The 16,063-nt window shown below is 44.2% G+C and overlaps 1 protein-coding gene across 10 annotated transcripts in view; it reads right to left on the reverse strand.

Moving 5' to 3' along the window:
* Positions 1-16,063, reverse strand: part of B3GLCT (beta 3-glucosyltransferase) — a 143,874-nt gene that overhangs the window by 100,690 nt on the left and 27,121 nt on the right. For all 10 annotated transcript variants that reach the window (XM_045016436.1, XM_045016428.1, XM_045016449.1 and 7 more), the window contains one exon: positions 2,626-2,735. In XM_045016436.1, coding sequence (XP_044872371.1) covers positions 2,626-2,735 — 110 coding nt within the window. The remainder of the gene's footprint in view (positions 1-2,625; positions 2,736-16,063) is intronic.

The raw sequence follows: 16,063 nt of genomic DNA on the forward strand, positions 1-16,063 counted from the left end.
GCTATCGTTTTCCTCACTTCCTGTCCTAAATCGTCACGTGGACTGTTAAGCAGGTGTTGTTACATCTGAAAAGTGTTTCCATTTCAATCTAGGATGAAGGGATCATTTTTCTAAAGCACTTTGGGATCCTCTTTACTTGCAAAAATAAACCCAATACTAAAAAAAAACCACTTTAGTTCATTCAGATGTGAGAGTTGCTCCCAGCTACAAGATTATTGCCTACTTACGGAATGTTAACCTCTCTTCCTTCCCTTGTGTAAACAAGCATGTCAATATTTCCTCTTGATGAACATATCTATGCTCCCTCTTGTTGATTTTTCTAGCTCCCAGCCAGTGACATTCTGAGGTGTCAACATTAACAAAGTTTACCAGGAATCCATTTTTAGTAGCCAACACCTTGTTCCTGCCATTGGATCTGTGCAAATATACCCAAGCAAGGAGCCCACTGAAGTTAACAGAAGCTCCATGTGGGTGCAAGGACTGCCTGCATGGATGCAATTACAGAAATGGGGCCTGTAAAAAGGGCAGTTAGAACATATTTATTAATATAGTATTGATCAGCTCAGGTAAATACATAATTAGGAAGCATTTCATACAAGGGCAGCAAGAATCCTAGAGATTTAGTGCACATATGTAGGAGCAGGATTTTATAATGTCCCATGAGAATTAATGTATGACTTGAGTTCATCCTGTCAGCCACCCTTTTTGAATAGCACAAAGGAATGACAGACCAGAACAATCCTTATGACTGATTATGGTCACCCTTTTGTTTTAGGATAAGTTATAATGTCTACTATGGTTTCCTATATGTATTATAAATTAAGCATGCTAGTTAAATATACATTTCTTTGTTTTAAAGTTTTAGTAAGCAAGAGACAGGATCTTGTATTGTATCTATGTTAAGGAGATTAGAGGAATGTTGAGGGCCTGAAGCCCCAATGTGAATTGTTTTAGTTATAAGATTTAGCAAGGCTTGATTTACAATGTATTCTGCTGAATATAAAATGCTGTCTGTATACCTTTGAAGGTTTCTGTAAGAGATTGTCTGTGTGAATGAGGAATGCATGCATCAGGAAAAGATAAGGTGTGAAAGCCATCACAAATGTCCAGATGGTCAAGAAAAAGTGAAAGACTTGGAAAGACCAGGAGACAATCAGAAAACATTCATTGTATCTGATGCTAAACATGTTAGCAGCATTGACAGGCACCCCCAAAGGCGAGACAACAAATAGGAGATAATAATGGGAAGCCCGACAATAACCATCAAATGATAACACCACTTAAAGACTAATGATTACAGGATGACATTGCAAAATGCATGGACTCAAATGGGAATTTACAACGATAAACCTGGGGTGTTTTGCCATGGAACTCTGGGTTCAGTCCTGCAAAGCCTCGGAGCATCGTAAGAGCCCAGCTCCTCACTCGTGCTCAATCTAACTGGCCATTAGATTGACTCCAGGTACAACGGACTGGTAACTATAAACATCAACTGGCAGAGAGAGAGAGAGAGGGAGGGGTGTGTGTGTGTGCGCGCGAGAGAGAAGCATATGCTAACTGTTGCATTTTCAATAAATGCTGTGTTGCCTTCTCCTGAAAAGATCATGTGTTCTTTGTATGAGCATAACATATAGCACTTTTTTTTTTAATAATAACTTTTTGAACCCAGTTTACTAGAGACAAAAGTTCAGTTCAGTAACCCCCACCGCAGTATGTTACTTCACAATTTTATTTAAAATATAAAATTTTATTTTAAAGGATCAAAAAATGAGGAAGAGAAATTATTTTAAGATTTTTGAACAACTATGGTTTACAAAAATCAATTTTAGCTCTAAGCTAAGGTTCTGTGATCCAAATTTCTGACTAATGCTCATTCTAAACCAGTGATAATACATTTATGTGATAAAAATGCAGACAAAAGCTATTCCAAAGCAAATGAAGATGCATTACAAATGTTAAGGTGTGCCCCTGAAAGTGATCCTTCATATTAACTTAAACTGATGTACCTAGTTCATTAGAAAAAACATACAAAAAACTAAAAACTTATACCATTAGATCCTATTTGTAAGCTTTTTCCATTCAACAACTTCTTTTATCATTTCAGATCAAATTCCACCCACACACAAAGAGTTTTACATACTTTATTCATTACAGTATGTAATTCAACATGAAAAACCCACTTGGTGATCATCATCATATGCCATCAGTGATATCCTTGAGCTTAAACAATGTCCTCAGAAAGTGCACAGAGAAGAGTAAACAAATGTATTCTGAGGGCTCGTCTACATGGTTAGCTAGTCTGCATAAGAAAGGTGTAAGTTCTAGTGTGCACTAGCATGTCGTGCACTAACTGGGCCACGTGGACTCTTCTAGTGTGCACTAAAATCTCCCTAATGTGCATTCATTTAAAACAGTACTACATTAAATGTGCACAACGGAAAGGTCCACACAGTTAGTACGCATTACAATTTACAGCTCTCTGATATAAACTAATGCACTATGTAGACAAGCCATGAGATACGCTAACAAAATAAAATGCATTATAAAAATAGGCTCAGTAGAAAGGTAGTAAAATGTTGTACAGACATATGTAAGCAGCACGCAGTATATTTTATCTACACATACCTTTCCAAGCTCTTCAGCCTGTTTTAAAATATTGCTCTCTAAATCTTCTGCTCTTTTTGAATGAAAAGAGTTACTCTGACTCTGGATGACAAATACAATTTCTTGTAATTCTGTGAACAAAGGAAATAAAAATATTTAAAGAAAACAGAAATAAACATAAGTTCCAGACCACTGCTAAAGAGAACTTTGAGGGGGAAAAGCAAGACATAAAATCATAACTGATTTATTTAATTAATAATAAAAATGCATATACATATATACAATTGTTTTATTTTCTTAAAGAGCCTCTGTTTTAACTGTTTGTTTCTATGAAAGTAGAACACTAAATTTGTCATGGTATTATAGTATTGCCAACCTCAAGAGATCAAAAATCATGAGACTGGCCCCCCAAAACATGAGATTTTAAAACCCATCAAATCATGGGGTTTAGTCTATCTTATATTAATCACATAAGCGATAATGTCATAGTAAAAATATGGAATTGATTTAGCCTTTTGCAAGAAGCAACATTTCTCTAACCTCCTCCCACTTCTCTACCTGAGACTGGGCAACACTCACTGAGCCCCACCACACATACTCTTCTTTGCCCATCACTATGACAGACCATCCTCCTCCACTCTCCTCTCCACCCCTCTCCTCCTGTGCCCCCCTTTCTACTGCACACCCTAAATCTACCACCTTTCCCCTCTCATTCCCACTATCTACCTTTCACCGTGTCTATGCTGCTCCTCACAGTCCACATGTCCTGACTAGCCTGCTGAACCACAGAGTGGCAGCCATCATGCCTGAGGACATGGCTTCAGTCTCACTGAAAACAATGGGAGATAGCAGCCACTTTTATTACGGGCAGCCTCACTTCAACTTGCAGATTGTCACTTCCCTGTAGTCTACCATCTTGCGGTCTTCAGTTTCATTGACAATAATCAGAGATGGTGGCCATTTTGAATAAGGAAAAATTAATCAGTTGGCAGCCTTTCATCTGGTTTTCATGAGACAGGTAAAAAACCACCCCCAAAATTGATAAAAACAACAAGAGTTGTAATACTGCTATTACATCAGACCCCAAGCAGTTCTATCAGTATGCCTGTAGCCACAGCATTGCTGAACAGTTTCACAATGCTACTGGTGCACCACAGGGAATGCATTATGTACAACCACCACCCAGATAGCACCTACAGGACTGCCCCTCTGTTGGAGGGGGCATGCATTCTAATTTTCATATCCTGCAAGAAGACTATCTTGGAGAAAATAAATATTCTTAATTTACTTTAGAAAAGGAAAAACACTTTTATAACACTTTATCAAGACAACCTATCAGACTGTGGTGTCACTTTTAAGTCCTTCGGGATAAAGCTGCTAGGATAACCACAGAATTGCTACAAGAGGAAGGAGTGAAGATGGGAGACTAATTCATAAAGAAATGCAGAGAAATGGAAGGAACGACAATGAAAGAGAAAAAGAAGAGAAGTAATTTCAAGGAAAAGAAAGGAAACTGTGAACAAAGAGCACAGAGAAGAAAACAGTGTCAGAAAAACTTTTAACTAATTTAGTTTCAGTTCAAAATTTCTACTACTGTAATCCAAGGAAGAAATATTCAGAGGTTAAATATCTATTTTTTAATCCCTCCTCCACACCAAAGCACATTTGTTATTGTTAAAGTCCTAGGACTCAGAGAGTTGCGTCCTGGGGGATAGCTGAGGATAACCTACCCCAAATTACAGGTTACATGATATGGAGACCTGTAACCCCTGCACTGGAACAAATTAAATGCGTTATACATGGGCAGCAGGTATCAAAGGCCAGGTGAGGCTGAGCCTCCCAAAACAGCCTTGTGTGGCCTGCCCTTGCTCCACCCCCAGACCCCTTCCTGCTTCCCAGTGTTTTGCAACTCTTCCCCCATGGTCTGAGCCCTCGGCTGAGACTAATGGGGGCTGGCCTGCAGCCAGGGACTACAGACGGCTGGAGCCAGTGCACGCACTGCCTACCCATCCAGCGCTCCGGGCTGTGCTGCCTGCCTGGCATTCTGGGGTTGGAGGTGCTGGGCTCCAGCAGGGGCAGGGGGGCGGGGCCTCAGGCACAAGGGGTGGAGTGGGGGCTAACCTGCCTGAGCCCACAGTTCACCCGCCGCCCATGCTGGTATAGGAAAGTACGGGTGATAAGCAGGTAGCTACCCTCCCCTGTGTTAAAGTTTAAGAAATGTTGTGGCCTGCCACTTAATTCCATATATGTGTCTGTCCCCACTTTGCCGCCGTGTCCACATAAATGTTAGTTCTTTTCATACTTGCCTCCACCAATGACTCTGAGACCACCTCCGTGACTCATTAAATGTGCAATCCTAACTCACTCCATGTCGGGCTTTGACAAGTTTGTGCTCATGGTGTAGTGGAAGGCATAACTATGTTTGGGGCCAGAACAAGCTTTCAAGTTTCACAGAGCACTTCCCGTCTGGGGACGGTAACCAGAGTGTCTAAGCTAAATACAAGTTGGGACAAATTGTTACCCATAAGGCATACTTGTCTCTCATATCCTAGGACCAACACAGGGGGCAACAGCAACACTGCAAACAACTAATAACTATAGTTTTTCCCTGATGTCCTCCATTTCTCCCTCACAGCCTTATTTTACCTCCAGGCCCACCACGCGCACACACACAAAAAGATAATGACTACTTGAAAAGAATCTGCAATGAAAGCTTATGAATATAAATTATTTGCTATCTAAAAGCATACATTTTCAGTGCACAGATTTACATAACTTCCATTGATGTTAATGGGAGTCACAAGGCTAAATCTGTATGTATACCTCTGAAAATATATCCCTAGAGATGAATAATGAAAATTAGATAGCTTTATACAATTACTAATTTAGTAGTAGATTTATAGATATGGCAGTGTCTGAACTAGACAGTTTCACTTATGGTACGTTTAGCAGCAAATGGGGATGTACTGGAGAACAACGCTCCCAAGGATAAATCCAATATCTACTTTGCTGTTTGTGCACTGGAAACTTCCTTGGAAGTATCCTTTACTAGAGTAAACAAATGAATAGAAGAACCCATTTAAAGGAATAAAGAAATACATTTGTTTTAAAAAAAAATCAATGCACATTTTTATATAAAAACATAAAACAAAATACTTCATGATTAATACTCAGCAGACCTATTAGTATTTTAGAAAGCCCCCCTTCTCCTCCTGACTTGATAAGAACTATTTCACTGTTTGAGAAATAATTGGTTTACTACCATGTCACTTTTCCTTCTCTTGTTCTTTTTATGTATCTTTGTTTTCCCTCAGACATAAAAACTATCATTCACAACCTTAAATTTACAGGAATCCCTTAAACTGTTGGTAAGAAAATTATCTTCCCCATAGCAACTTAATAAAATCATATTATGCAAGCCTTCTTACAAAAGTAAAGTGTTGTGGTCAGTTTTGCTTGAGACGTAATCGCACGTGTCTGAACAATAACTATTTTACTGTGATTATTTGTATTGCCAATCAGGAATTGGGGCACCATTGTGCGAGGCACTGTACACTCCTAACAAAAAGGCTATCCCTGTTCCCAAGAGTTTACATTCTAAGTAGGAGCTCATTACTGAAAAGCTTTACTACATCTAGCACTGTCCTCAGAATTATCACTGCAATGCCCCAGGCACTGCCATACCAGAACAGACCAATTGACCCTGCAGTCTGGTACCCTGTCTTTGAGAGCTGTCAATACCTGTGCTTCAGAGGATGCTGCAAAGTCATTAAACTATTCTGTGCAATAATAAAATATAAGGGTAACGATTCTTCCTGACCCCTATTAGCATCCATATCTCAACATCACAACAGATCTCATAGCTAAGCAGAGTTGAGGTTTGGTAGATACTTGGAAGTGCCTTTAGTAACGCGTGCTTTAGAAAGCCCAAATGTCGATTCAGTAAAGTGACACACTTCCTTTTGAATCAGTATTGAACAAGTGCTTAAACATGATGGTAGGGGAGAAATGATACCAAGAGAAGCATCTTTCAAATGAGAAAAAAATAGGCCTTTACTGCTTATGGTAATTAAAAGTCCCACAGTAATTTTTACAACAGGTAGGAATGCAAGTGTCCTCTAATCTAGGTAATTACATTACCTGCACTCTAAATCAGAGAGTTATCAACATGTGGGTCAGGACCCAAAATTGGGTCACCAGAATGTTTCAAAGAGATGCGCAGCATCTCCTGTCCCACGGGGCTGGCTGGGCTCGCCGCCCCACTCCAGGCACTGCAACCTCTGGGATCACAGCACTACTCAGGTTTAGCCCAGCGGTCATGACGACGGGAGTCTGGATAGGCCAAATTTGAGTGAGGGGCACTGCAACCCCATGAGGCAGGTCACAACTCCACTCACACAAATTTTGTCCAGTCAGGAGGACGGGGACAAACCTGAGTGGCACTGCAAGCCCAGACGTTGCAATGCCTGAAGCTTCAGGAGCTGCCATTGTGGGGTGAGTGCTGGACAGAAGCCAACTCCCCACCACCACCCCTGGGGACAGGAGCCAACTGAAACCACCCCAGGGCCTCCACCCTCAGACAATTTACTGGGTCCCAACAGGCCATAAACATTTACAAATGGGTCCTGAGCCCAAAAAAGGTTGAGAACTACTGCTCTAAAACTAGACCTGAAGTTGGTTTTGAACAGTTGTACATAGTGCTGTGTACTGTAAGCGCCCATAAGTCAAACAGGAGATGAATCTACCTCACTGGCTGGAGAAGAGAATAATACATTTATAAATATGTTGGGTAAAGTGTATTGGGATCTTTCTGGATGAAAAGTGGAATATAAATGTATGATTCATCACTCCAGCTGGATATCAGCTCATACCCTGCAGCATGAGGATTAAGAGAGTTAGTGTAACTGCAGACGTTATTCTCATAAGCGTCTACTTCTCTTCTATTTTTGTCTGCAGTATTGTTCTGGCAATGCTGGTCCCGGAATCAGAGACACAAGGTAGATGACCTGTCCTGGCTGCTCCTAGGTAGAGACGCAGCAGGCAGCTCTACACACTGCACCCACCCTGAGCACTAGCTCCGGAGCTCCCATTGGCTGAGAACCGCAGCCAATGGGAGCTGTTGGAGTGGTGCCTGCAGGCGGAGGGAAGGCTCTCCGGAACGAGGGAATTGGTCCATAGGATCTGCATCAAGAGGATGATGGGAGGGCGACTGGTGCCGGTAGTACGGAGACCAGCATCTCCCTCTAGGCCAGGGGCTCTCAAACTGGGGGGTTGCGACCCCTCAGAGGGTTGCAAGGTTATTATGTGGGAGGTCGTGAGCTGTCACTCTCCACCCAAAAATCCCGCTTCACCTCCAGCATTTATAGTAGTGTTAATTTTTTTAAGTGTTTTTAATTTATAAGGGGGGAGGTGTCACACACAGAGGCTTGCTGTGTGGAACGGGTCACCAATACGGAAGTTTGAGAACCACTCTCTAGACAATCCATGTTGAGATGGTGGGGACCGCAATTGTGGTGTCCGTGGCTGAGGATGAGCCCCAGAGGATCTGGGCTGCAACTCTGGAGATCTGCAGTGTGAAGATGGAGAGCACTGCTTCGTTTGGGGGATCAGCGGCACTTCACTGCCCACTGAAGGGTCTTAGCAGCTGGCTTGTCCTTGTGGGGAGCCTTTGCTGATTCATGCAGTATGTGCTGCATCGGCAGCGTGGGTGGAGGCCTCTGCTCTGTTGGCACCGGGGGAACTTGGGAAGGCGTCGGTGCCATCTGGGGTTTAGGTCCCATACCACTCCCTGGAGTCAGTGGTGGACCTTCTAAGGGGCTACGAGTCCCAACTGAGGAGGCACGAATGTGTGGCTCCAGAGTGGCTGGGCAGCCCAAAGCGGGTCCCTTGCCCAATGACCCATGGCCCTTCTTGCCTGGTGCCTGGGAGCTGTACTTTCTCGCCTTCTTTTTGGGCACCGGTGATGAGGAACGGTGCCAAGCGGAGCCCTGTGCTGGCGGCGCACCGAGGCCAAGGTACTCTGCGAGTCCTGGCTGGACGGCACGGAAGCTGGACAAAGGGCGGACTCCATGAGGAGCCCGTAAATGAATATCCTGCTCTGAGTCCAGGGCCAAAAGTTTTTACAAATACGGCACTTATCTCTCACATGTGATTCCTCCAAGACTTGAGACAGCTGCTATGGGAGTCACTTACAGTCATAGGCCTGTTACATAGAATCATAGAATCTCAGGGTTGGAAGGGACCTCAGGAGGTCATCTAGTCCAACCCCCTGCTCAAAGCAGGACCGATTCCCAACTAAATCATCCCAGCCAGGGCTTTGTCAAGCCCGACCTTAAAAACCTCTAAGGAAGGAGATTCCACCACCTCCCTAGGTAACCCATTCCAGTTCTTCACCACCCAACTAGTGAAAAAGTTTTTCCTAATGTCCAACCTAAACCTCCCCCTCTGCAACTTGAGACCAGTACTCCTTGTTCTGTCATCTTCTACCACTGAGAACAGTCTAGATCCATCCTCTTTGGAACCCCCTTTCAGGTAGTTGAAAGCAGCTATCAAATCCCCCCTCAGTCTTCTCTTCTGCAGGCTAAACAATCTCAGTTCCCTCAGCCTCTCCTCATAAGTCATGTGCTCCAGCCCCCTAATCATTTTTGTTGCCCTCCGCTGGACTCTCTCCAATTTATCCACATCCTTCTTGTAGTGTGGGGCCCAAAACTGGACACAGTACTCCAGATGAGTCCTCACCAATGTCAAATAGAGGGGAATGATCACATCCCTCGATCTGCTGGCAATGCCCCTACTTATACAACCCAAAATGCCATTAGCCTTCTTGGCAACAAGGGCACACTGTTGACTCATATTCAGCTTTTCGTCCACCGTAACCCCTAGGTCCTTTTCTGCAGAACTGCTGCCCAGCCATTCGGTCCCTAGTCTGTAGCAGTGCATGGGATTCTTCCGTCCTAAGTGCAGGACTCTGCACTTGTCCTTGTTGAACCTCATCATATTTCTTTTGGCCCAATCCTCTAATGTGTCTATGTCCCTCTGTATACTATCCCTACCCTCCGCGTATCAACCACTCCTCCCAGTTTAGTGTCATCTGCAAACTTGCTAAGGGTGCAGTCCACACCATCCTCCAGATCGTTAATGAAGATATTGAACAAAACCGGCCCCAGCACCGACCCTTGGGGCACTCCACTTGATACCGGCTGCCAACTAGACATGGAACCATTGATCACTAGCCATTGAGCCCGACCATCTAGCCAGTTTTCTATCCACCTTACCGTCCATTCATCCAACCTAGACTTCTTTAACTTGCTGGCAAGAATACTGTGGGAGACTGTATCAAAAGCTTTGCTAAAGTCCAGAAATAGCACATCCACTGCTTTCCCCTCATCCACAGAGCCGGTTATCTCATCATAGAAGGCAATTAGGTTAGTCAGGCATGACTTGCCCTTGGTGAATCCATGCTGACTGTTCCTGATCACTTTCCCCTCCTTTAAGTGGTTCAGAATTGATTCCTTGAGGACCTGTTCCATGATTTTTCCAGGGACTGAGGTGAGACTGACTGGCCTGTAGTTCCCTGGATCTTCCTTCTTCCCTTTTTTAAAGATGGGCACATCATTAGCTTTTTACCAGTCATCCGGGACCTCCCCCATCGCCATGATTTTTCAAAGATAATGGCCAATGGCTCTGCAATCTCATCGGCCAACTCCTTTAGCACCCTCGGATGCAGAGCATCCGGCCCCATTGACTTGTGTTTGTCCAGCTTTTCTAAATAGTCCCGAACTACTTCTTTCTCCACAGAGAGCTGGTCACCTCCTCCCCATACCGTGCTGCAGAGTGCAGCTGTCTGGGAGCTGACCTTGTCTGTGAAGACAGAGGCAAAAAAAGCATTGAGTACACTAGCTTTCTCCACATCCTCTGTCACTAGGTTCCCTCCCTCATTCAGCAAGGGGCCCACACTTTCCTTGACTTTCTTCTTGTTACTAACATACCTGAAGAAACCCTTCTTGTTACCCCTAACATCTCCGGCTAGCTGCAACTCCAAGTGTGATTTGGACTTCCTAATTTCACTCCTGCATGCCTGAGCAATACTTTTATACTCCTCCCTGGTTATTTGTCCAATCTTCCACTTCTTGTAAGCTGTTTTTTTGTGTTTAAAACGAGCAAGGATTTCACTGTTAAGCCAAGCTGGTCGCCTGCCATATTTACTTTTCTTCCTACACATCGGGATGGTTTGTTCCTGCAACCTCAATAAGGATTCTTTAAAATACAGCCAGCTTTCCTCGACTCCTTTCCCCGTCATGTTATTCTCCCAGGGGACCTTGCCCATCAGTTCCCTGAGGGAGTCGAAGTCTGCTTTTCTGAAGTCCAGGGTCTCTGTTCTACTGCTGTCCTTTCTTCCTTGTGTCAGGATCCTGAACTCGACCATCTCATGGTCACTGCAGTCCTAGCAGGGCTTAAATCTGGGAGACTGGGGCATGCCCTACCTGGGACGAAGTCCCCACTGGGACTCTAACTTTTAACTACTAACTACACTTAACAAATACTTAATATTAATTACTATAAACAAACTATTTACAAGGGTCAAAGTCCGTAAAAACAAAAAACCACTAGCCCTGGTTATGCAAGGAAAGGTGCTCTGACTAAATACCATGGGCAGTAAGGAGGAACTGAGAGGCCACAGGGCCAGCGGCGCCTGATATACCGACGTGTGAGTGCAGCACTCAAGGGGGCGCTACTGCCGACCCTATGGATACCACTAAAGCAAAAATCTCTGATGACCACACACACACACCCCCACCTAGAATAGAATTGACGTGAACAAGCACTCAAAGAACTCTCTTTTCCATAAAATTCATATAAACAAAAAATCCTCAGATCAGCCCTAAATTTGCTACTGCAAACCTGAAATTCTCAACCACAGTGAACATGCTTCTGAAAGCCATCTCCCCCAGCCATCTCCCCCATTCTTTATTCTAAAGACAGTATTTTATATACCTAATTCCTCACATTCAACTAATTCCTGGCAATTTGGTATTAAGCATTTTTGGCCAGGATACTGGGTCAGTACCCCTTGCATGCATACTGAGTAAAAATTAATTTGGTAAAAGTCTATTATTACTGGGGCAAGTAGATTGCCCAGTACAGCAAGGTATCTGTTGAAGGACTGATCCAAGGAGATAAAATACAGACCCTAAGAAATCAATTTTAGTAGTGGGAATATCAGAGGCTCACAACGAGGGCTCAACTGAGACCACTTAGCCACAGATGTCTGAGCAGGTTCAAAGTGAGTGGACCCATGTTTAGGAGGGAGGATAGTTCCTGTGCAGCATTATGTGAGCTATCAGTTGTTGTGGAGCCCTTGCAAGTTCCAGGAGAGATAGCAATGGTAGATGGTGTGGAAAATAGTAACTTATAGAAGCCAGATGCTATTGCCCCAGCTTCACATAATGAGTTTCTTAAGAAAATGACATTGTTCTTAGATAAAGAGGAAAATGGTGCAGTCCCAGCCTGATTGGCCCCCTCTAGAAAATGAAAAATATTTTCAGGGGCTGTGGTTGCTTTGCCTGGAGAAGAAGAATTTGAACACTGGTTGGAACATACTACCGAAATGCTACAGGGATGGCAGGTACCAGATGCTGAAAAGCGAAAGAGTCTTGGGGGTCCCGAATTATATGCGGTGCACTTGTTGAATATCAACAGACCTAATTTTAGTGTTGTTGACTGTCTGAGAGCTCAATTGTACTTTTGAGAGAACGGAAGGTGCTGAGGACCTCTGTTTTTAATGTCTGTAATATCAACCATCAAAGAGGCTGGAAAAAAAATGTTACAGTGAGCCCTGGGGAAGGGAGCAGTGTCTCCTGAGCAAATGGACCATAATAGGCTATCCCAAATTTTAAAGAAGTACATTATATAATGAGCTGATCCTACCCAAACTTCAACTCAGGGAGCAGCAAGAGAGTCCTCCTGGCTACACTCAGCAGATCAAGGATATCCAAGAGGAAGAGTAATGACAAGCTGCCTCCTCCAGCCCCCCAGTTTCCCACCACCCCCCAGCTCTGCTGCTTCCTCCCTATTACCTCTAGCTCCCTTCTGCAGTCTCACACACCAGGCTCACCCCGTTCCTTACCTCTTGACCACGGTGCCTGGTAATGCCAGCCCTGCTGAAGCCCAGAGCAGGAGCCCCTCTTGCCTTGGTCTCCTAAATCACTCTAGCGGTGGAGCACCAGAAGAAACATGAGGTGAAACAGTCGGTACCAGGCAAATGTCCAAAGATTGGAAGTCCTTGGTACCAGGAGTACATTGGAGCCAAGCAAAGATGAGTCGGGTATCTCAGATACAGCAAGATTTTGGAGAAAGCGAAACTCCTGCGGTAACAAGTGTGTTGTCAGTACCGTGTCCATGGCCTGCACCAAAGAGATAGTGGCTGAGGGAGTTGACAATACCATGGATCTCGATTATTCCAAGGGGAGTCCAGTCAGAGCCCGAACGGGCTTCTTCAGGACCAAGTGAGAAGAGGTAGAGCTTTTCTTGCTGCCTCACTTCACGGACAGTACCGATGACCTCTGAGAGCCAAAGACTTTACAGTCTTTGGGCTTGACAGTGCCCTCAGTACCTGAGGAACCAGCAACCTCGTGGGTACCGGGTCAGAGAGCAATCGGTGCAGAAGTGGTTGGAGTCATCAGAGACAACGACTTCTTTGGAGTAGATTCCCTACCTGGAGCACTCAAGGGACGGTCTTTGGGGGTCTTATTGGAGGAAGATTGGGTCTTCCTCTTAGATGCCCCCGAAGAGTGCAGTACGTAGACAGTGGACGTACTCAGAGACTGGAGTAGAGGGCCAGGGTCAGAGGCTGGGCGCAGCAAACTCCCCATCATGAGGAGTCAAAATTTGATCTCCCTGTTTTTTCTGGCCCTAGATTTTAATGCTAGACAAAGTTTCACTTTTGGGAAATATGAGATTCCCCAAGGCAACAGGTGCACTGGGAGTATCTGTCATCCACCAGTATTGCCTCCCAGTACAACAGGAAACATTTGAAACTGGGCAAACCAGGCAGTAGTTTTCTCCCCTCCTGGTATTAAGAAGAAAGCTATATAATTTTTTTTTTCAAATTAAGTTGTTGGGTTTTTTCAAATCTACTACAGCTAAAGCTGCTACTAAGTGCTAAGTACTAACTACTGCTAAAAACAACTATAACCACTAAAAGAGCTAAGGGGATAGAGTTAATGTTACACTCAATACAGACAACTGCTAAAGCTCCATCTCAGGCCAAGGTGGTTGAGAGGGAACTAAGGCCAGTTCACCCATATAGTGCTATACAACAACAGCACAGAGCATGAGACTGAGTAACATACATGCACAGGCCGAACGGATGAATCTTCAATCAAAGGAGCAGGGGGTGCAAGCACACCTAGAGTGGAGCACTCACAGAGACATTACTTGAAGAAGGAGTGAAGGATCCCAATAACTTACTGTTAGATGATACAAATAGTGATATGGAAGGTGTTCTAAATACTTTGCTACCGTCAGTATCTGAACACTAGGACAAGGGTATTCCTGTCTGAAATAAGCTCCGGGGAGCCTTCTCCCACAATAGGCTAGGGCCCTTTGTGGGCCGGATATGCAGCTCTTTGTGTGTTATGTATGCCACATCCACACTACCTGTATGGCCCTGAGAATGTCACATGGGACATAGCTGTGTGTTGACTGGGCCGCAAGCGGCCCATGGGTTGAGAACCGTTGGCCTAGGGAGTAGCTGAGACTGTATCAGTAGTGCCTAGCAAACAGAAGTGAGCAGGTTATTCGGCCATTAAAGCATCTAACCTATATTGCTTCAGGAATTATGGCGAAGAACCCATTCATATAGACCATAGGTTTGTGGTAGCATTGTGGAGCATGTTCCTACTTGGTGAAAGGGTGATGGGAAAGGTTAAATGTGTGCAATCATATTACGAAATGTGTGTAATTACATGTTGTACTCCTGGTGGAATTCTGCACCAAGAAATTAAAAATTCTACAACAAAAAATTTTTAAATTCTGCATATGTTATTTGTCAAAATAACACAATATAATCACACCAGTTTCAATTATTTTTGGTCATTTATTTCAAAATACCTGTCAGCAAGTATGTCTGTAACAATACAGACAACAAAAAAGATCCAGGAAATGTTTTTTTGACAAATAGATTCCTTACCAGGCATATTAATACAGAACTGTAATTTGACTAGATTCAATCAAACAAAAAACTCTAGCTCTTAACACCCACAAACATTAGGAAAATAAAGGAGGACTCAAAGATGATCTAAATTTTGTGATTCGAGCTTATATCTAACTTGAAGTCCCAAATACTCCCCATACACCTCAAAATTTACCCCCCACTTTTCACACACTCCAATATCCTGGCCATAAAAAAAGATATGAATATCAAATTTTGCATTTATTAAAGATAGCATACTACAAAGAACACTTCACAGCATTTTAATACCATGCAAATCACTGATCTTAAGGATAGTACACCTCTACCTCGATATAACGCTGTCCTCAAGGGCCAAAAAAAACTTACCACATTATATGTGAAATCGCATTATATTGAACTTGATTTGATCCGCCGGAGCACGAAGCGTCCCCCCGCTCACCCGCCCAAGCGCTGCTTTACCGCGTTATATCCGAATTCGTGTTATATCGGGGTAGAGGTGTATATAAAATGGAAGTTACTGGAAATATTAAAACATACTATATGTTATTTCACAAATTATTTTCCAATAGTGAACCACCAATAGGAAGTGTTCCTAAAAGGATTCTGTGATAGAAGGCCTGGAGGCCCTGTATCACCCCCACTCCAGGAAAGAGCAATATAGACATCTCCAAGCTGCCCAGAGCGGCTGTGTGGGACACAGCCAATGAGAGAGGTTGCAGGGCGCAGTCAGTCAGGGCCCAGAAGGCTCATATAAAAGGAGCTGAAAGGGCTGGATAGATCAGTCTGCTTGCAGGGACCGGGGGAGCTAGAAGTGCTCCTGGCTGGCTGCAGGGGCTAAGGCAGGTAGTTGTTGGCAGGGAGCGGGGTATAGTTTCTGGATGGCTACCAAGACTCAATTAAGGTGGGCTACGGGGAAGTGGCCCAGGGAAATGTAATTAGTTAAAGGGACATGGCATGTGGCTGCTACTTAGAGGGCTGGGACCTGGAGTAGTGGGTAGGCCTAGGTCCCTCCCCCATTCCAAACAGCCATTGGGAAAGTGGCTTTGCCCTGAGAGAAAAGAAGAGTTTAGACAGGCCCAGGGAAGGGACTGTACATGGACCTGTTATGGCCCCCCTAGAAGGGGGCTGAACTGAAACTGACCCAGCTGGACAGCTGGGGTCACAGAACTAAAGGGCAGGTGAAGAGCCTCCAGGGATGAAGCCCTGGGGGTGCTGTTCCATCCCAGAGCAGGAACCTTCACACATAAACTGACCAACTAGAGCAGG

This window comes from Mauremys mutica, chromosome 1, assembly GCF_020497125.1.
Source record: "Mauremys mutica isolate MM-2020 ecotype Southern chromosome 1, ASM2049712v1, whole genome shotgun sequence".
In the NCBI taxonomy this organism is placed as follows: Eukaryota; Metazoa; Chordata; order Testudines; family Geoemydidae; genus Mauremys; species Mauremys mutica.